The sequence below is a fragment of the Nicotiana tomentosiformis genome, chromosome 12 (assembly GCF_000390325.3).
Source record: "Nicotiana tomentosiformis chromosome 12, ASM39032v3, whole genome shotgun sequence".
NCBI lineage: Eukaryota > Viridiplantae > Streptophyta > Magnoliopsida > Solanales > Solanaceae > Nicotiana > Nicotiana tomentosiformis.
In genome coordinates, this window is record NC_090823.1 from 38,633,622 (window position 1) to 38,655,809 (window position 22,188).

Genomic DNA, 22,188 nt, shown 5'->3' on the forward strand with positions numbered 1-22,188 from the left:
AAGAAGAAGGATCTTAATTTGTGTCAGCAGAGATGGTTGGAGCTTCTTAGGACTATGATATCACTATTTTGTAGCATCCGGGGAAGGCCAATGTGATGGCCGATGCTTTGAGTCGCCGGGCAGAGAGTTTGGGGAGTTTAGCATATCTTCCAGTAGCAGAGAGACCTTTGTCATTGGATGTTCAGTCCTTGGCGGGCTAGCTTGTCAGATTGGATATTTCGGAACCTAGTCGGGTATTGGCTTGTGTGGTCTCTAGGTCTTCTCTTTATGACTGTATCAGGGAGCGTCAGTATGATGACCCCCACTTGCTCATTCTTCAGGATAGGGTTCGGAGAGGTGATGCTAGGGATGTGACTATTGGTGATGATGGAGTGCTGAGAATGTAGGGCCGGATATGTGTGCCTAATGTAGATGGGCTTTGAGAGTTGATTCTTGAGGAGGCCCACAGCTCGCGGTTTTCCATCCATCCGGGTGCCGCGAAGATATACCAGGATTTGAGGCAGCACTATTGGTGTAGGCGGATGAAGAAGGATATAGTTGGGTTTGTGGCTCGGTGTCTCAACAATTAGCAAGTTAAGTATGAGCATAAGAGACCGGATGGCTTGCTTCAGAGATTAGAGATCCCAGAGTGGAAGTGGGAGCAGATCACCATGGACTTTGTAGTTGGCCTCCCACGGACTTCGAGGAAGTTCGATGCTATTTGGGTTATTGTGGATCGGCTGACTAAGTTTGCACACTTCATTCCAGTTGGTACTACTTCCTCTTCAGAGCAGTTGGCTGAGATTTACATCCGAGAGATCGTTCGCCTGCATGGTGTCCCAGTTTCCATCATTTCAGATAGGGGTACTCAGTTCACATCGCAGTTTTGGAGGGCCGTGCAACGAGAGTTGGGTACTCAGGTTGAGTTGAGCACAACTTTTCACCCTCAGACGGACCGGCAGTCCGAGCGCACTATTCAAATATTGAAGGACATGTTGCGTGATTATGTCATTGACTTTGGGGGTTCATGGGACCCGTTTCTGCCACTCGCGAAGTTTGCATATAACAACAGTTATCAGTCGAGTATTCAGATGGCTCCGTACGAGGCTATATATGGGAGAAGGTGTAGATCTCCGGTTGGATGGTTTGAGCCGGGTGAGGCTAGGCTCTTAGGTACAGACTTGGTCCATGATGCAATAGATAAGGTGGAATTGATTCAGGAGCGACTTCGCATGGCACAGTCTAGGTAGAAGAGCTATACGGATAGGAAGGTCCGTGATGTGTCATTTATGGTTGGGGAGAAGGTTTTGCTGAAGGTATCACCCATGAAGGGTGTTATGAGGTTTGGGAAGAGGGGCAAGTTGAGCCCCCGGTTCATTGGGCCTTTTGAGGTGCTTCAGAGGATAGGGGAGGTGGCTTATAAACTTGCCTTGCCACCCAGATTATCGAGTGTGCATCCAGTGTTTCATGTTTCCATGCTCCGGAAGTATATTGGAGATCCGTCCCATGTTTAGGATTTCAACACGGTTCAGTTGGAGGGTGATATGACTTATGATGTGGAGCCGGTGGCTATTTTGGATCGGTAGGTTCGAAGGTTGAGATCAAAGGATATAGCTTCAGTGAAGGTGCAATGGAGAGGTCAGCCTGTGGAAGAGGCCACCTGCAAGACAGAGCGGGAGATGCGGAGCAGATATCCATGCCTATTCGAGACTCCAGGTATGTTTCTAGACCCGTTCGAGGACGAACAAATGTTTAAGAGAGGGAGGATGTAATGACCTGGCCGGTCGTTTCAAGAGTTATAGCCCGTTTTCGCCATTTCTACTTATTTTGTGTTATTCAGCTATATTATATTATACCGGGTTAGTTGGTTCGGGACCGGAGTGGTTTCTGAGTGAATTGAGACACTTAGTCTCTTAAGTAGAAGCTTAAGTTGGAAAAGTCAACCTGATATTGACCTATGTGTAAACGATATCGGATATGAATTCTGATGATTCCGTTAGCTCCGTTAGGTGATTTTGGACTTAGGCGTGTGTCCGGAATGTTATTTGGAGGTCCGCGGTAGAATTAGGCTTGAATTGGCGAAATTGGAAATTTGGGAATTTCGGTCGGCAGTGGAAAATTTTATATCGGGGTCGGAATGGAATTCTGGAAGTTTGAGTAGATTCGTAGTGTCATTTGTGATGTGTGTGCAAGATTTGAGGTCATTCAGACGTGGTTTGGTTGGTTTCGGCATCGGTTGCCGAATTTGGAAATTTAGAAGTTCTTAGGCTTGAATCCAAGGGTAATTTGATGATTTAATGTTGTTTTGAGTGATTCGAAGGTTCGACTAAGTTGGTATGTTGATATATGACTTGTTGGTATTTTTTGTTGAGATCCCGAGGGCCTCGGGGTGATTCCGGGTGGTTAATGGATTTGTCGAAGTTGGAAAATGCAGCTGAAGCTGCTGCTACTGCTTTTTTCGTACCTGCGGAAGAAAGAGCCGCATGTGCGAGGCCGCTGGTGCGCATGGCGAGTTCGCAGGTGCGGGCAATGCTGGGCTAGGCAGGTTGCGCAGGTGCGAGTTGAAGGTCACATCTGTGAGCCTGCAGGTGCAAAACCTAGGGTGCAGATACGGAAAGGGGAATGCTGGGCAGGCTTCGCAGAAGCGGAGGAAACGCGCAAGTGCGTTTTCGCAGGCGCGAGATTTTGCTGCACAGATACAGAAAAATGTGAGGCCAAGGCTGGAGCGCAGGCGCGAAGGATTTGGCCGCACCTGCAAGCCCGCATGTGCGAGGCCTGGAGCACAGGTGCGGAAGCTGGGGAATTAAGTGGAGTTCGCGGATGCGGCACCTTGACCGCAGGAGCAATCACGCAGGCGTGGAAAAAAGCCCGCATGTGCGAAAAACCTGGGTAGAAACCTTAAATAGAACCCTTCGCGAATTTGGTTCATTTCCACTATTTTCAAGTTAGTGTTTGGAGATTTTGGGATGATTTTTGAATGGTGATTCAAGGGCTATCAGTGAGGTGAGTTGCTTGAGCCCTAATGCTCGTATATGTGGTGATTTCCCGTTGTTTAATCATGTAATTAGTGAAAATGAGGGGTTAGGGCTTGTAATATTTGGAGAGTAATTTAAGGATTTGAAGGACCAAACGATGTCGGATTTTGATGAATTTGGTATGGTTAGATTCGTGAGTGAATGAGCTTTCTAGTTTTGTGAATTTTGTCGGATTTCAAGATGTGGGCCCGGGGGCCGGGTTTGAGCTAATTTCGGGTTTTGGTCTAATTTTGTAGCTTTTCTTGTGGAATCCATTCCATTAGCGCGTATTGATGGCATTGTAGTGATTGTGAATAGATTCAGAGCAATTGGAGGCCGAGTCTAGAGGCAAGAACATTGCGGGGTAGAGATTTGACTGGTTCGAGGTAAGTAACGATTGTAAATCTAGTCCTGAGGGTATGAAACGCATAATTTCGTATCATTTTACTACTTTGAGGTGACGCACATGCTAGGTGACGGGCGTGTGGGCGTACACCATTGGGGATTTTTGACTTGGTTCGTCCTGTAGCAACTGTAAAGTTACATACTTCGTTGAAACTATATGATACTTATAAGTTTTAGAAAGAGTTTCTGTAAATTGGGCTGAATGCCATGTTTGGGCCTTGTGCCAGTGTTGTTTTGACTCTTAAGGGCCTTGTTTACCGCATAACTCAGTTTTATGACTCTATTTTGATGCATATAAATGTTTTGGGCCGAATGCCCTGTTTTACTGAAATGCCCGAGTGGCTTGAGAGGTTTATGACTGAGTGAGGCCGACGGCCTGATTTGTGAGGATATTTATGGGATCGGGCTGCATGCCGCACCATGTTGCATATTTATGGGATCGGGCTGCACGCCGCAGCATGTTTGATATAGGCCGAGGGCCTGAGTGATTTATGCCATGATTTGGATTGATATAGCGCTTGGGCTGAAGGAGCCCTTCCGGAGTCTGTACACACCCCCAGTGAGCGCAGGTACCTACTGAGTGCGAGTGCCGAGTGCTGAGTGACTGGGAGGCATGAGTGATTGTGAGGTATGCCCGAGTGAAAAGAGTGATTGTGAGGTATGCCCGAGTGGCAAGAGTGATTGTGAGGTATGCCCGAGTGGCACGAGTGACTATGAGGTTTGCCCGCGGGACTGTTCATGATTTCATCATTTTTGGTCACCTTTGCTTTTTTTTTTTTCTGTCGGATAACTGTTGAAAAATATCTTCAAATGATTTTTACTGGAACTTGGTTTAAACGAGATGTTTTGATTCAAATCCTAATTTTTAAAGTATGTGGTATTTCACTGAGATTTCCTGATATGAATGTTAAATGCTTTATTGCTCGTCACTACTGCTTAGTTTTTATTTATTGTTGTTACTTACTGAGTTTGCATACTCATGTTACTTCCTGCACCTTGTGTGCTGATCCAGGTATAGCTAGACACGGTATTGGTTGTTGATTGTTCTGATTACAGATTTTCCCGGGGATATCAAGTTAGCTGCTTGGCGATTGCAACCCTGCTCTTCTCCTTCTTATCTTTCTCTAGTTGTATTTAGCTATTTTCCAGGCTGAGTTAGCATTGATATTGTTAGACAGATTGTAGTAGATGCTCATGACTAGTGACACCACGATGTCGGGCTTTTCCTTCCGCACTTTTATTTTGATTGGAACTCCTTTATGAAGGTTTTATGTTAAATAACATTGAAATTATCTTTGAAATGAAAATATCGGTTTGTTTTGGAAATGAGTCAGCTTGCCTAGTTCCACGATAGGCGCCATCACGACAGGGGTTAGTTTGGGTCGTGACAAATGGTTTCTAGCCTTCTTAGGTTTTGTCTAATTGGTCATGCTCATGTTAGCCTCAATGTCGTGTCCTTTGCCTGTTATGAGCTCATATTCATGCCTTGGATTTCTGGGACCTTTTGTAGAAATTGCTCACTCAAAGTCCGCTTTAATGAATCTCTTCCTACTATATCCTTTATGTATAACCTATTGTTCATGCAAACCGATCCTCAACTCTCCCATGTTATAGCATTGTCTTAATCTCTAGCCAAGCATGTTTGTCTACGATTTGTAACTCTGATAATTGTGTTCCCTGACTGGGCAATCCTACACTCTTTAGCATTACTTCTAGGATAAATACCAATGTGTAGTTCTCTCTCATGTGTGGTCGACTAGCATGAATCCTAATGTCTGTCTGTCCTGTTAGCCTATAGTTGCCATGTTCTTTTGCCTACTATGAGTTCTTTAGAATCTTTCATGATCAACCAAGTATGTTTGCCAAATTGTGCCCACTAGCATGTTGTTATGCGGTTTGCAACCACATTCACATTAGGTTTTCATGTTAAAACCTTCATATCAAGACTTTACTCTACCTGCTTCTTGTTCATGATTCTGTTAGGCTATCATCTAAAGGTCCTTAGGTTGTTTCTGGATTATGCTTTACTAAAATGGTTTACTGTCCTATAATGGTCAATCTTGTCACTATCAAACTTTGTTTCTGTAATTACAAAGCATAAGCTTGCCTCATATGTGTCTTGTGTGCCTTTCCATTTAGCATGATCCTGTTATATGTCTTGTCTAGAGCTGTTAATGGCTACAACTTTAAGAACTAAGGGATTAAGTTGTTCTATGAGTGTTGTGTCACCTGCATAGCTAACTTTAGTATCCATGTGGGTAAGTAAGTTATTCATTGGGCCTGGAGATGAGCCATGGGTGTTGTGGACCTGGGCACTGGATTCAGGTGCACTCTATTAAAGGCCTGGGATATTCCTGGGTTACTTTTATATTGGGCATGTAATTGCTTTGGTGGGCTTGTATTCGTTTTAGCCTGTGTTTTGTCATCTTCGAGTTTGTATTATTTTATTCTTGGCCCTGTAATAACTTGTAATAACGAACAATTGGGGATTAGTGAAAAGGGGGAACTGGGATACTTTATCTTTTGCATAATGGGGTTGAGATCATGCTAATAGGATCTTAATAACTTGTTTACTCATCACGTCTCATTCTCTGGAATTATACGCACACAATGTTATGACTTGAACGGCTAGAGAGCATGCCTATAGGATCCAAACTGGACTTCTTGCACTTAGATATCATGCCTATAGTAACTCAAACACTTCATCTATTCAACCTGTCTAATGCCCGCAAACTATAAGAAACATGTTTGTAAGAACCTAAGTGTTTCACTTGTTCGCATTCTTACTTCTATGCACTATTAGATAACATGCCTATAGGATACAACAATGCAATACCTTTACTTATCAAGATACCATGGCTATATGGTCTTAACTAATTAATCAATTGCTTTATGCTGCTTTGGTACTGCTTCATTTAGATAGCATGCCTATAGGGATAAAGTGTTTAAAAATCAAGTCCAATTGTCAATTGTAAGAAATCCTGCCCATAGGATGTTTATTGACGCTACTAATATTGTGTTTTCAAATGACTTCACTGCCTAATTATGCGACTATTAGAGATCATACATATAGTGTACTATCACCTGCCTAAGATGCATATCTATAAAATCAGCATTAGTAATTTAGAATTGTGGGATTGTTTTCACAACCTTATTACGCGAACGATTAGATATCATGTCTATAGGACTTGCAACGCTCTAATTTGCCTATACGTTAGTCCAGAAATTATAGCACTGCCTATATAATACTGGAATCCTGAATCACATAGAAATCATGCCTATAGGACTTAACGATTCCAACACGTCTTAATGTCCTCTACTGCCTAACCAGAAATCTGTTTGCGTGCTTTCCTGCTTATGTGTGGAGGTTACTTGAGCCTTTTATTACAATTATATGTAGTCCTATCTGTTTTGCATGTCGCCTAGTTTTATCATTTTGAGCAACCTAAGTAAAGTCTAGAACCACCTTATAGTAGGTCCAAAGCCTTCTGGACCATAGGCATAGGACGTGTAGTGCACACATAGGGTATGACTTAGAATTGAATTAGAACGCTTTTAAGTAAACAACTTCAACATAGTAATCGGGTAGCAGGGGATGATACTCTATGCCCGCTGAATAATACGAGCAACCTCTACTTTAAGAGAGTTGTAAAGTATTATTTATGTTACACGGGGTGATCCTTTAGGCTAAAAAACATAGGACCCCCCCTCATTTATGTACTTGTTATCTATATTTAGTCGTTTAATATAGACCAACGTAGTTGTATCCTTGTAGTCATTAAGACTTGTATCGATTCTCATATGTTATAATAAGACTCTACAACCTCTAAACTTTCCTTCTATTTATTTGATCGCCTAGCCTAATTGTATAATCCACATGGTCTAAAGTTCGGCCGGGACCCACAGTTGTGGACCTCGAAGAGTGCCTAACACCTTCTCTTTGAGGTAATTTAAGTCCTTACCCAATATTTGGTGGCGTTGACTAGTCAAACAGAGTTATTTGCACTAGGTGCCCTAACGCACCTTAAAAATCGTTAGGTGGCGACTCTTCTCTTTTAATACCTCCTTTTAAAAGAGTTGTCAGATGTCGAAGCCCACTTTCACTAGAAAACGGGGCGCGACATCATGGCGACTCTGCTGGTGAAATACTCTAGCTTTTACCATAATGCACTTGACTTATGTGGATTGCTTTCTTTTATTTTTCTTTATTTGTTTTAAAACTGCTATTACATGCACATCCCTTTCCTTATTCACCTTTATTTGTTTTAAATTGCTACGACATGCACATCCTTTCCCTTATTCTCCTTTGTTTGCTATGACATGTATGACCGCTCTCTGTCTCTTTTCAGCTTGTCTAAAGACTACTATATTATGACTTTCCTATCCCTATTTCCCTACCTGCTTCGTTACGTTATCTCACATTTTCATGAGCTAAACTGACTTCTCTCTTTTGTTTTCCTTTTCTCTTCTTTTCATGTTCACTTTTGCTATTTTATTTATTGTTTTTACGTACTTTTATTATGCAAATAATTGGCAATGTGTTATTATTTCTGCATAAAGCATGCTCCACATCATACTCCACTTTTGCCAATTATCAACATAGCGGTGCTTGATGAGTGTCCGCGCTTTTCCGAGATCACCCTTTTAAAATTGGAAAGGCTTATTTGCGATAGACTAGTCGATCATCGGTGCAATTGACTGTCCCATGCCTTTTCCTCTCAAGCTGTCCACTTGGGAGTACCAGTCTAGACCATTCTAGAAAGCCTACTCCAATTTGAAATTTACATGCATCACGCTAAACCTAGTACAGGTTGAAGCATTATTAATGTAACGACCCGCTAAGATGAACCTTGTGCATAGTCCGACGAGATTTCCACAATCCCATGGACACTATCATATTATTTGCATTACTTGGAGAAAATGTGCCAATGTGTTGATCATTGTTGTGTAAGTAGTCAAATCTGGAGGGAGAAAGGGCTAACCTTTGTTTGTTTGCAGAAAATGAAGCACGAAATCCCCATGTTCGGTATGGTCCAAAACATCCCACCTTTGCAACTTGACTGGTGGAAAGACCTTGCACCTTGCGAAAACAATCATGTGAGGAGAGTACTTGGTGACTTGTCATCCTTGCTAAATATTCGACCAAATAGGGAATTGATTGAGGCCGCTACCATGTTCTGGGATGAGAAAAGAGTTGTTTTCTGATTTGGCAATATAGAAATGACTCCTCTCTTAGAAGAAATAGAAGGCTTCGCAAAGTTGCCATGGGATAGTTCGGGATTACTGGTACCAGAGAATCGCACTCCCCGTGGTTTTCAGAAAATATTAGGTTTTAAGAAGAATGATGAACTGCTCTGTCTAAAGAAATCATACATCCCTTCTGAATTTCTTTACGAGCGTTATGGGCATAGGAAGTCGTATCGTCTTCACCTTGATGAACTCGCCATTACTTCCTTAGGTTGGGTGTAACCGCCAGGTTTATGTGTTCATCGTCTACTTCGCAGGGTTGTTGATATTTCCAATGAAAGGAGGAAGGATTCATACTCACTTAGCCATGGTCGCTAGGACCTTGATGGATGGCATCGAGGGACAAACTTATACCATTATCCCTATGATCTTAGCTGAGATGTAACGCGCTCTAGATCGGTGCAAGTAGGGATTTGGACACTTTGAGGGTTGTAATCTATTGCTACAAGTCTGGCTGCTAGAACACTTTCAGAGAGGAGAGTACCATCAAGAGCTTCTGCGAAGGCCACTGAATGACTACATAGCCAACTATCACCCAAAGAAAATGACGTTTATTCCGGACAAGTTTGCACAACCTGGAAATGCTGTAAGTTAGATGCGTTTCTTCAGCAATCTGACAGACGAGCAGGTACATTGGATGCTTGAATGGTTTCCTAGCAGTGAGTTCATCATCAGGTCAAGGGGGACTATTCATTTAGTACTTATCGGGTTGCGAGGAATCTATCTGTAAGGACTCGTAAAAATTTTAACCAGAAGAATGCGTTTCTTCGGCCCATTATGCGGCCGCATAATCACTCTGCGGACCGCATAATGGCCGCAGAGTGAAGCAGAAAGTTTGGCCAATTTGAGGTTAGTTTTGCGGTCGATTATGAGACCGCATAATCACTATACGGACCGCATATTGGTCGCATAATTCCTCTTGGGTTTCTGCAGAAGGAGTTCTGCGGTGCATTATGCGACCACAGAACAAGTATGCGGACCGTATAATGGTCGAATATCGGGGCCGAAAGTTTAGGCCCCTGAGGGCCATTTTTGTGGTCACTTTGCGGACCGTATAATCATTATGCGGTCGCATATGCGATCGCAGACCTGTGTCGGGGCACCTTTTTTCTTAATTTAAAACCCGACCCCCATTCCGTTAAAATACCCCTTTAGTCTATTTTAAAGCTCATTTCTGATATTTCTAGAGTGAGAGAGAGGGTTCTAGAGGGAGGGCCTAATTTTTCATCAAATTGATCTTCAACCATCACTCAAAGTTTTGGAAATATTCAAGTAGAGCACCAAATTCTTCATCTTAAAAGGTAAGGCTTCATTACCCCAGCTCTTAATTTCAAACATAGCTATAATGGGGTACTAGGGTGATACTTCATGGGTATGAGGGTGGTTTATCTTGCATGCATGTGTGATAAAGAGTGTGGGGAAAAAGTAAGCTATAACCATGAACGTTTTCCTAATTCTGGGTTCAATTTGTATACTGCTAAAATAGATTGAGGTTGCTAAGGGTTCCGGATAATTGTAGAGTCTAAAGAAGCGCAATTGAGGTATGTATGGCTAACTCTCTTCTTCTTAGAATCAAACTCCTGGTGTCCGAATAATTGGTGTAAGTTCCAACTTGATCATACTACAATTGTTTGTCTTAGTGTGTTGGATTGAACGATTTATGTTCCCTAATTGTTTTAGATGGTTACCATGTCATCATGCTATTTGAGAACGTAATTATGATTTTTCAAGCTCCTTCCCTTATGTGTGCAATGCCTTATGTGATGGTACTTATCGACATGAATTATGATGTTATTTGAATGAATAAAAAGGGAAAGACATGAATTGTAAATGTTCCCAAGTGCCAAGAACTACTTAATAAATGAGGTTGTTTGTGCCATGTAACGAAAGATGGGAAAGAAATGTGAATTGAGTGAACAATTGAAAGAGGTTATGTCTCAAGTGAGATGGCTTAGCCGATCGGGCCGAGATCGGATGCCATGCTGTACACATGGTGGAATTTGTGTTGGAATTATTGATTTACATGGTGGATATGGATATGTTTCACTTGAGATGGCTTAGCCAGTCGGGCCGAGACCGGACTCTGTGTAAAAAATACGGTGGCATTGTGAGTTGTGTATTTGGCACTGAAGAATATTAATCTAAAAAGATGTAAAGATTGAATTGGAAACTATGTGATCCTTACTTGGTGTTTCTTTGTATTTCTATGAAGTACTTATTGATTATTATGACTGCCTTCTCTTTGTTTCACTGTTCATTCTACTAAGATTGGTGTTTGCCTTACATATTAGAACTATTCGACAGTACTAACGTCGCTTTTTCCGTGGGCGCTATATCTTTGAATGGATGTAGGTGGTTCCATGCAGATAGTGTCGATCGCAGATAGTGGTGCTCTCTTTCTCTCCTCACAGCAGTCTTGGTGAGCCCCATTTTTCTCAGGGGTCATGTAGTCCTTCTTTTGTATAAGTTTTCATATTTTGGGGTATAGCCGGGGCCTTGTTGCCGGCATTTCCATGTTGCTCTTTTGTACCCTTAGAGGCTCCGTAGACGTTTATGTGGGTCATATATGTATGTTGGGGTGGCCGTTGGATTGAGTTGTATTCTGGAAACTCAACTATGGCATAATGTATATAAGGAAAAATGAACTAGCAACGTTTATATATTTATATAATTGATCTCTCCCCTGTTTTACAAATGATAATGCGATCCCTTTTTGGATTATGAATGAGTCGGGTAGGAAAGGTTTAATACGCTTGCTCGATAGGGTTCACTCGGTTGAGCGTCGGTCACGCTTCCCAAGGTTGGGGCGTGACACTATCCTTACATTCCTATAAGGGTAATGAGACATGATGGAAGGAAACAAGTCATACCTCGGGTTTCCAACATGGTCCAGTACAAATCAGATTTCAAGGGAGACGTCAATCTATTCAAGTTCGAGGTGAAACATATGCAGAACCAAAAGATCATTTTGGAAAGAGAAACTATCGAGCCAGACAAGTATCACGCTAGTCGTATGTACTACTATCTATCATGGCTGGAAGACGATATAGCAGGGGATGTCAAGCCAGGAGTCAATCTGAAGGATAGGATCATAGATGAAGCAGCTGAGGCACAATTAAAGTATAAGAGGCTACACAAAAGGATGTTTGAGTTTGAAGCTAAACATCTGGAGCAGCACAAAGTGAACATGGAGGCGATAAGGGAATGGAAGGAGATTGCCACTAAGTCAACATAAAGATTGGAATACTTGGAATAAGGACTGATGGAGCTAGAAGGGAAGATGAGAAAGAGATTCTCGGACTGTCAAGGCATGAACAACGATGAAGGAGGAAATCTGGCAAAATCTTACTTACTGTTGGATATGCGCGATCTGAGAAACTTGATTGATGGGGTCAAAAGACCAAGCATGGAGAAGGTCCTTTAGGGACCCTTTAGATTAGGAGATAATGTTCTTTACTGCTTTCTAGCTTAGATTTCGATGTAATAAGACTTGATGCCATTAGTGACTTTAATATTATTGACGATTTAGTGAAAGTTTGTTTTGGCCTATTTTTGCATTAATGAAATGAAGCAAAGTTGGCATCAATTTTCTCCAAGTCCACGTGTCGCTTAGGCCTACCTCAAGCACAATGAGGTCCCCAAAATTAGGACACGAATTATTGCATGACTTTGTGAAACATGTTTAAATACTGCAAACATTCTTTTATTTTCACCTTACTAACTTGGTTACCTTTTTCTTTTTCTTTTCTTTTTTGATTATTCCCATTCCCAAAGGTTGGTTCATGCATACTGGCATCATCAACATACCACACTAGATCCAGAGGTCCTCCACCTCCTCCTCCACCTAGTGACCCGAAAGGCAAAAGCAAGGGAAAAAGGAAGATAGATGATTTAAATATCAGGAAAGGCAATGCTACTATGGCAGAAAATTTTGAAACTTCATATGGCATAAGTACTCCAGGGCAGAATGAGCTAATCTTACGTTTGGAGAAGAAAATCCTGGAACTATAGGGCGAGCTTGAGTAGGTCCGAAATCTGGCAAACCTCTCCCTTACTCTCAATGTTCCCGACATTAACTAGCAAAACCCGACTACCCAGAACCAAACACCACCACAAAACACACAAAATCAGAATCCACCACAAAATCCTCCCGCACCACAATAGTATCCCGCACCTCCCCAGAACCTTAACCCGCCACTAGTGTCGATCCCTCAACAACACCACCACCATACAACTCAATACCCGTAAACCACTACTTATCACACCCCTTAAAATGCCGCAGCCCACTCTTGATCCCCAAAACTCGACCAACGACCATTCATATACCCAAGTTCCAGGAACTCATTAAAGCAACCCGATATATGTGGAAACCTTACCCCATACCCCCTCAGTAAACCCTATACATACCTGAATCGACTGAAAAAGACCTGTTCATTAGAAACATGGTAGAGGAGCTCAAGAAGCTCACAGAGTCAAGAGTGTTGAAGGTGGTAAAGGCGTTGAAGGTCTAAACTACAATGACCTATGTATTCAGTCAGATGTGGAACTGCCAGAGGGTTACAAACCTCCCAAGATCGAAATGTTCGATGGTACCGGTGATCCGAAGGTGCATCTGAGAACATACTGCAACAAGCTTGTAGGGGTGGGCAAGAATGAACAAATCCGCATGAAACTGTTCATGCGAAGCCTTACAAGAGACACTTTGTTTTGGTATATCAATCAAAACCCAAAGCAGTGGGTTAGTTAGGTGAGTATGGCATCAGATATCATAGATAGATTCAAGTTCAACACGGAAAATACGCCAAACATTTTCTACATTCAAAAGCTCAAGAAGAAGCCGACAGAAATCTTCTGCGAGTATGCTATTCGTTGGAGATCAGAGGCTGCAAAGGTTAGGCCAGCACTTGAAGAAGAACAAATGAACAAGTTCTTTGTCAGAGCTCAAGACTCGTAGTATTACGAAAGGTTGATGCTTATTGAAAATCAAAACTTCTCCGACATCATCAAGCTAGGAGAAAGAATAGAAGAAGATATCAAGAGTGGTATGGTAACCAATTTCAAGGCGCTACAGGTCACGAATAAAGATTAGCAATCCGGAGATATTTCAAAGAATATGGAAGTGGGTGTCGTGATCGTAGCCCAGGGCCCTAAGTCTCCCCTCACATGCCAAGCACCTTCATCCACATATCAACCCTCACCCCTGAAATACCAATACCCTACCACCTACCATACCTATAATGCTCAACCTGCATATTACCATTCACCTCCACCCGCCCGCCAAAACTACCCGAAGCCACGTCCAAAATTCGACCGCAGAGCTCCTAGACAATACACCCCCAATTGCTTAACCCATAGACCAACTGTATGAGAGACTGAAGGCCGCTGGTTATGTTACCCCTATTCCTGCTGTTGTTGTGGAGAATACTTCCCAATGGATCAACCCCAACAAAACATGTGCTTATCATTCACGCATAAAAGGTCATACCATTGAGGAATGTCGCACGTTAAAAGACAAGATTCAGACATTGATCGAAACTAAGGTTATACAAGCAAAGGAAGCTATACCAAATGTTCGTAACAACCCTCTCCCGGATCACAGAGGTAAGGGAGTGAATGTGATAGAAACTGATGAGGAATGGGATCAGGAAGGGTCCATTGGGCTTATCTGAGAGGGAGACGCTGCTAAAACATCTCCAGTCACCCTCACGCCAGTTATGGTACAAACCCAGACGCTGTTTGAAGTTGAGGTAGCTACACCCTTCATTGTGATGGTGCTCCCACACCATCTTACAAGTCTGATGCCATCCCATAGGATTATGTTGCAGAAGCAAGAAGAAAGGGAAAAGCCAAAATGGAGAAAAGAGATGACGCACAAGGTATGACTAGAACTAGTAGCGTTTACACACCAGAGAATCTAGGAGGAACGAGTAAGGAAGCTGCACCAAAGCCGCCTGTTGTCAAGACTGGCACCGACGATCTTTGGAGGAAGATACAAGCAAGGGAGTACTTTGTTGTTGACCACTTGAATAAAACTCCTGCTCAGATATCCATCTTATCACTATTGCAAAACTTAGACGCGCACAGGAATGCTTTGATGAAGGTGTTGAGTGAAGCTTATGTACCCACTGGCATCACTAATTGAGAGATGGCTAACATGGTCGTACAAGTATTGAAGAGCCACAAAATAACTTTCCCCGAAGATGAGTTACCACCAGAAGGATTGAGTCAAATAGGGCATTGCATATCACAGTGCAATTCGAAGATAAGTTCATCGCCATGGTCTTGATAGATGGAGATTCGAGTCTTAACATATGTCCACTGACCACTCTAAAGAGACTGGGTAAAGGCCTGCACGAGATAAGAATGGGAATCATGAATGTGAAGGCATGGATCTCAGATAGTCACCATTGTAGAAATCAACCTCAATCTACATATGGGTCCAACTTGGTTTGATGTCGAGTTCCAAGTGCTAGATATATCTACTACTTACAATCTATTATTAGGACGTCCATGGATACATGCAGCTGGGGCAGTGGCTTCAACTCTGCACCAGGTTGTGAAGTTTGAGTGGAATCATCAGGAGGTGATCATCCATGGAGATGGGAGCAACCCCATCAACAACAACCAGACCGTTCAAGTCGTTGAAAACAGAAGGAAGCTGGGTGGAGAAACATATCATCACATTGAACAGGTTAACAAAATTGAAAAGGACCGATGGTGGAGCAACAAGATAGAAAGCATATTGCTGTGGATGGGGTATGAACCAGGCAAGGGGCTCAGAAAAAAGCTTCAGGGGATCACCAAACACGTACAACCACATTACCATGGCACGACTTTTGGACTCGAATATGAATACACATGGTAATAATATCAGGATTGGATATCGTCATGCGTGCCCCTTATTATCCACTAAAATAACCCATGCCATCTCTACACTAGACATTTTATCAGGCTGACATTATGAGGGGATCTGAGGAAGATGAGATTTTGGCTGGTATGAGCAAGCTGTTTCTGGACGAAGAAGATATGGACTGCAGTGCAATTGTTGAGGAGGAGGAGGAGGAAGATCTTACCATTCAAACCATAGAAGAAGGAGTTGTTCTCAAGAACTGGACCGCTGCACCATCCCGGGCTCACCGAGTTCCTAGGTAGCATGGAAAATTATCATGAATTATTTTCATATAGTTTTGAGCATTTAAGGCATTTTTCAGTATATTGTTTTGAAATAATTACTTGAGCTATTGAGTCGTACTTGTTGACATTTTTAAAGTTTTATTAATGCATTACTGCTTTTCATATTTATTATTATCTTTCTACATTCTGTTCAGCATAATTATTACATATCCTGATGAACCCACTACTGTGACACGTAATGAGACAACGTAACATAAGGACAGTGATTCAGAAAATCTGGAAGATGATATAATACTTGAGGAAATCGTCAGAGAAATATTGATCTTTGAAAACAAACCAAAGTCTAATTTGGAGGAAACTGAGGCCGTTAACTTAGGGGATTCTGAAACGGTCAAGGAAATGCGTATAAGCATTCATCTATCACCGTTAGAGAAAGAAGAGTATATCAGATTTCTAAAGGAGTTTGAGGATATATTTGCATGTTCCTACGACGATATGACTTGTTTGAGCACATCCATTGTTGCTCACAAGCTACCCATCAATCCTATGTGTCCACCAGTAAAGTAGAAGCTTAGGAAGTTCAAGCCAGATATGAGTTTAAAGATAAAAAAAGGAGGTTACCAAGCAAATCAAAGCCAAGGTTCTCCAAGTGGTCGAATACCCGACCTAGTTAGCCAACATTGTGCTAGTTCCAAAGAAATATGGGAAGGTTAGAGTATGCATCAATTACCGATATCTGAACAGAGCAAGTCCTAAGGATGATTTCTCGCTGCCTAACATACACATACTGATTGATAACTGCGCTAAGCATGAACTCCAATCATTTGTGGATTGCTTCGCAAGATACCACCATATTTGGATGGATGAAGACGATGCCGAAAAGATCGCCTTTATCATACCATGGGGAATATATTGCTATAAAATGATGTCGTTTGGTTTGAAGAATGTTGGGGCCACCTACTTGAGGGCCATGACGACTATCTTCCATGACATGATACACAAGGAAATAGAGGTGTACGTGGATGATGTTATCATCAAATCTAAAAAGAGTTCAGATCACATAGCAGACCTGAAGAAATTTTTTGATCGGCTTCGAAAATATAACTTGAAGTTGAACCCTGCAAAATATGCCTTCAGAGTCCCTGCTGGAAGATTATTAGGTTTCATCGTCAGTCGCCGGGGTATCGAGTTAGACCCATCAAAAATCAAAGCTATCCAGGACTTGCTACCGCCAAAGAATAAAAAAGATGTGATGAGTTTTCTAGGGCGCCTCAATTATATCAGCCGTTTTATAGCACAATGGACAGTGATATGTGAGCCAATCTTTAGAATGTTGAGGAAAGATGCTGCAACAAGCTGGACTGAAGAATGCCAGAAAGCCTTCGATAAAATCAAAGAGTATTTATCCAAACTGCTTGTGTTGGTTCCACCAGAACCAGGAAGACCCCTTGCTGCTTTATCTGTCTGTGTTGGATGGGGCCTTTGGTTGTGTTATAGGACAACATGATGAAAGGGTAAGTTATCAAAGTGGAAAATATTTTTGAGTGAGTTCGACATCATCTATGTAACTCAGAAGGTAGTCAAAGGGCAAGCCTTGGTGGATCACTTGGCAGAAAATCCTGTAGACGGAGAATACGAACCATTGAAAACTTATTTTCCCAACGAGGATGTGTCGTTTGTAGGAGAAGATATCACCGAGGTGTACGATGGTTGGAGGATGTTCTTCGACGGAGCAGCAAACTTCAAATGAGTGGGTACCAGAGCTGTCTTAGTATCAGAAACCGGTCAACACTATCCGGTATCCGCAAAACTCAAGTTTTCGCGCACCAACAATATGGTAGAATATGAGCCTTGTATCCTGGGACTCAGGTTGGACATTGACATGAACTTTCAGGAGATGTTAGTAATTGGAGATTCAGATCTATTGGTGCACGAGGTTCTAGGAGAATGGGGTACCAAGAACACCAAAATATTGTCATATTTGCACTGTGTAAAAGAGCTGAAAAAGAGGTTCACAAAGATTGAGTTTAAACATGTTCCAAGGATTCAGAATGAGTTTGCAAATGCATTTGCCACTTTGTCTTCCATGATACAACACCCAGATAAGAATTTCATCGATACTATCCCAATAAGAATTTATAAGCAGCCAGCTTATTGTGCTCATGTTGAAGAAGAGATTGACGAAAATCTGTGGTTCCACGATATCGAGAAATACTTGGAAAATGGAGAATATCCAGAGAACGCTACCCATACTCAGAAGCGCACGATTCGAAGATTGGCCAACTATTTCTTTCAAAGTGGAGGAATTCTGTACAGAAGAACTCTTGATTTAGGTTTGTTGCGATGCGTCAATGCCATGGAAGAGTTTAGATTGCTCGAAGAAGTACATGTCGGAACTTGCGGACCTCACATGAATGGGTTCTTGCCAAGAAGATATTAAGATCGGGGTATTTTTGGATGACTATGGGTATTTTTGGACCTCACCAATGCCAGATACCTGCTGACATGATACGGGTACCACCCAACGAACTTAATGCAACAAGTTTTCCCTGGCCCTTCTCCGCTTGGGGTATGGATGTCATCAGACCAATCGAACCCGCTGCTTCAAACGGGCATAGGTTCATTCTGGTGGCTATAGACTACTTCACAAATTGGGTTGAAGCCACATCCTATAAGGCTGTAACTACGAAGGTTGTAGCAGATTTTGTTCGGGACCGCATCGTTTGTTGATTTGGAGTACCTGAGTCAATCATTACTGAAAATGCTGCCAATCTCAACAGCGACTTGATGAAAGCCATGTGTGAAACATTCAAGATCAAGCATCGGAACTCTACAACATACAGGCCGCAAATGAACGGAGTCGTTGAGGATGCCAACAAGAACATCAAGAAGATATTGAGAAAAATGGTAGATAATTACAAACAATGGCACGAGTAGCTACCATTTTCTTTGCTCGGGTATCGCACCACAGTTCGTACCTCAACTGGGGCAACCCCCTATCTACTAGTCTATGGTACTGAAGTCGTTATCCCCACCGAAATGGAAATCCCTTCTTTAAGAATCATACAAGAAGCCGAGCTCAGCGACGCAGAATGGATACGGAACCGGTATGAACAATTAGCTCTCATTGATGGAAAATGATTGAACGAAGTATGTTACGCCAACCGGTCGAGGAGGCGACTTGGGAGACCGAGCAGGATATGCGCAGCCGTTATCCTTATCTTTTCCCAGCTTCAGGTATGTCTCTATACTCGTTCGAGGGCGAACAATTATTTTATAAGGGGGAGGATGTGACGACCCGGCCGGTCGTCTTGAGAGTTATAGCCCCAATAACCTATTAACTACTTCTCCCATATCTATTTCTGCTATTGTGACTTGCCGGGAGGTTTCATTTTGGTTTTTGGAAGTGTCAGATATTTGTGGAAAGAGCATTGTGACGGATTGATTTGAGCTTGGTTCGAGGTAAGTGGCTTGCCTAACCTTGTGTGGGGGAACTCCCCTTAAGATTTGGTAATGTTTAATATGTGAGCGCCGTGTACGTGAGGTGACGAGTACGTACACGAGCTATTTGTTGTAAAACTCCATTTTTCACTAAGTCATAACTTGTTTTCTCCTTATTGAAACACACTAGCATATGTAACTATCCTGTTTAGACTAAAATAGCATGCCTACTTGTTTAATTGCCTATTTGAACTCTGCGCAGCATGTTTAGTGAAATTACCTGCTTTCCTTGACTTGAACTTAGTCTAAACTGTAGCTTTTCCTGCTGTAATTGTTATTTTGGTTGGTTGCGCTGTGTATTCACTTTGGGACTACGGAAAGGTATTCCGGGAGATCCCCCTGTATTGCATATTTACTTTGGGACTATGGAACGGTATTCCGGGAGATCCCCCCTGTTTTGCATATTTATTTTGGGACTACGGAACGGTATTCCGGGAGATCGCCCTGCACATTTACATTTGGGACTACAGGACGGTATCTCGGGAGATCCCCTGCTGTTATCACTGTGTTCTAAGTTGTTGCCTTTCATTTGATCCTATTCCTGCTAGATTTCCGTATTTATTTTACTGCGATATTTCATTCTGCCTTATTTTATTATATTTATACCAGTAAGGCCCTAACTTTATCTCGTCACTACTCGACCGAGGTTAGGCTTGGCACTTACTGGGTACCGTTGTGGTGTACTCACGCCCTTTACTGCACATGTTTTTCGTGTGCAGATCTAGGTTCATCTTACTAGCCTCATCACTAGTTGCAGTCGCTGCTGCTTATTGGAGACTTCAAGGTACATCTGCTCGTGCCCGCAGATCCTTGGAGTCCCCCTCTATCCCCCTATGTTCATTTTTCCTTCTTTCTATAGAAATGATGTATAGAACGGTTAAGACTTCTTAGTAGCTTGTGACTTATGGTATTTTGGGTTTTGGGAAATTATTTTGTACATTTTTCATAGGTGTTAATTGTATATGACGGGTGGCATTCAGCTGCTTATTAGATAATTGTTATTGTTAGTAGTTAATGTTTGTGTTTTTGTTTCATTTCCGCAGAGTGTTAGGCTTACCTAGTCGTAGAGACTAGGTGTTGTCACGACGGTTCACGGAGAGAGAAATTGGATCGTGACAAGATCTATGGGATTAAGTTGTTCTATGAGTATTGTGTAACCTGCGTAGCTAACTTTAGTATCCATGTGGGTAAGTAAGTTATTCATTGGGCATGGAGATGGGTCATGGGTGTTGTTGGACCTCGGCACTAGATTCAAGTGCAATATAGTTATCCTGTCAGCCTGTGGTTTGTGCCTGCTGTTTGTCCGGAGAATAAGACTATTGAAGGCCTGGGATATTCCTGGGTTACTTTTATATTGGGCATGTAATTGCTTTGGTGGTCTTGTATTCGTTTCAGCCTGTGTTTTGTCATCTGCAAGTCTGCATTATTTCATTCTTTGGCCTGTAATAACTTGTAATAATGAACAATTGGGGATTAATGAAAAGGGGGAACTGGGATACTTTATCATTTGCATGAATGAGTAGAGATCATGCTAATAGGATCTTAATAGCTTGTTTACTCATCACGTCTCATTCTCTGGAATTATATGCATACAATGTTATGACTTGAACGGCTAGAGAGCATGCCTATAGGATCCAAACTAGACTTCTTGCACTTAGATATCATGCATATAGGAACTCAAACACTTCACCTATTCAACCTGTCTAATGCTCGCACACTATCAGAAACATGTTTGAAAGAACCTAAGTGTTTCACTTGTTCGCATGCTTACTTCTATGCACTATTAGATAACATGCCTATAGGATACAACAATACAATACCTTTACTTATCTAGATACCATGGCTATAGGGTCTTAACTAATTAATCAATTGCTTCATGTTGCTTTTGTACTGCTTCATTTAGATAGCATGCCTATAGGGATAAAGTGTTTAAAAATCAAGTCCAATTGTCAATTGTTAGAAATCCTGCCCATAGGATCTTTATTGACGCTACCAATCTTGTGTTTTCAAATGACTTCACTGCCTAAATATGCGACTATTAGAGATCATGCCTATAGTGTACTATCACCTGCCTAAGACGCATATCTATAAAATCAGCATTAGTAATTCAGAATTGTGGGATTGTTTTCACCACCTTATTACGCAAACGATTAGATATCATGTCTATAGGACTAGCAATGCTCTAATTTACCTATACGTTAGTCCAGAAATTACAGCACTGCCTATATAATACTGGAATCTAGAATCATATAGAAATCATGCCTATAGGACTTCACGATTCCAACACATCTTAATGCCATCTACTGCCTAACCAGAAATATTTTTGCGTGCTTTCCTGCTTATGTGTGGAGGTTACTTGAGCCTTTTATTGCAATTATATGCAGTCCTATCTGTTTTGCATGTCGCCTAGTTTTATCATTTTGAGCAACCTAAGTATAGTCTAGAACCACCTTATAGTAGGTCCAAAGCCTCCTGGACCATAGGCATGGGACGGGTAGTGCACGCATAGGGTACGACTTAGAATTGAATTAGAACACTTTTAAGTAAACAACTTCAACATAGTAATCGGGTAGCAGGAGATGATAGTCTGTGCTCGCTGAATAATACGAACAACCTCTACTTTAAGGGAGCTGTGAAGTACTATTTATGTTGCATGGGGTGATCCTTTAGGCTAAAACACTTAGGACCCCCTCCCTTTTTTTTCATTTATGTACTTGTTATCTATATTTAACTGTTTAATATAAACCAATGTAGTTATATCCTTGTAGCCATTAAGACTTGTACTGATTCTCATATGTTTTAATAAGACTCTACACCTCTGAACTTCCCTTCTATTTATTTGATCGCCTAGCCTAATTGTATAATCCACATGGTCTAAAGTTTGGTTGGGACCCACACTTGTGGACCT

At 41.9% G+C, this 22,188-nt stretch overlaps 1 protein-coding gene across 1 annotated transcript; it reads left to right on the top strand.

The window, feature by feature from the left end:
* Positions 1 to 17,613: 17,613 nt before the first annotated feature.
* LOC138902505 (uncharacterized) lies at positions 17,614 to 18,219 on the top strand. The gene has a single exon (XM_070190380.1). It carries the CDS (start codon positions 17,614 to 17,616, stop codon positions 18,217 to 18,219), a length of 606 nt encoding a protein of 201 aa, XP_070046481.1.
* The last annotated feature ends 3,969 nt before the right edge of the window (positions 18,220 to 22,188 follow it).

Excerpts from the sequence above, each read along its gene's own strand:
- LOC138902505 (XM_070190380.1), top strand. The coding sequence starts at position 17,614 with ATGGTAGAATATGAGCCTTGTATCCTGGGACTCAGGTTGGACATTGAC.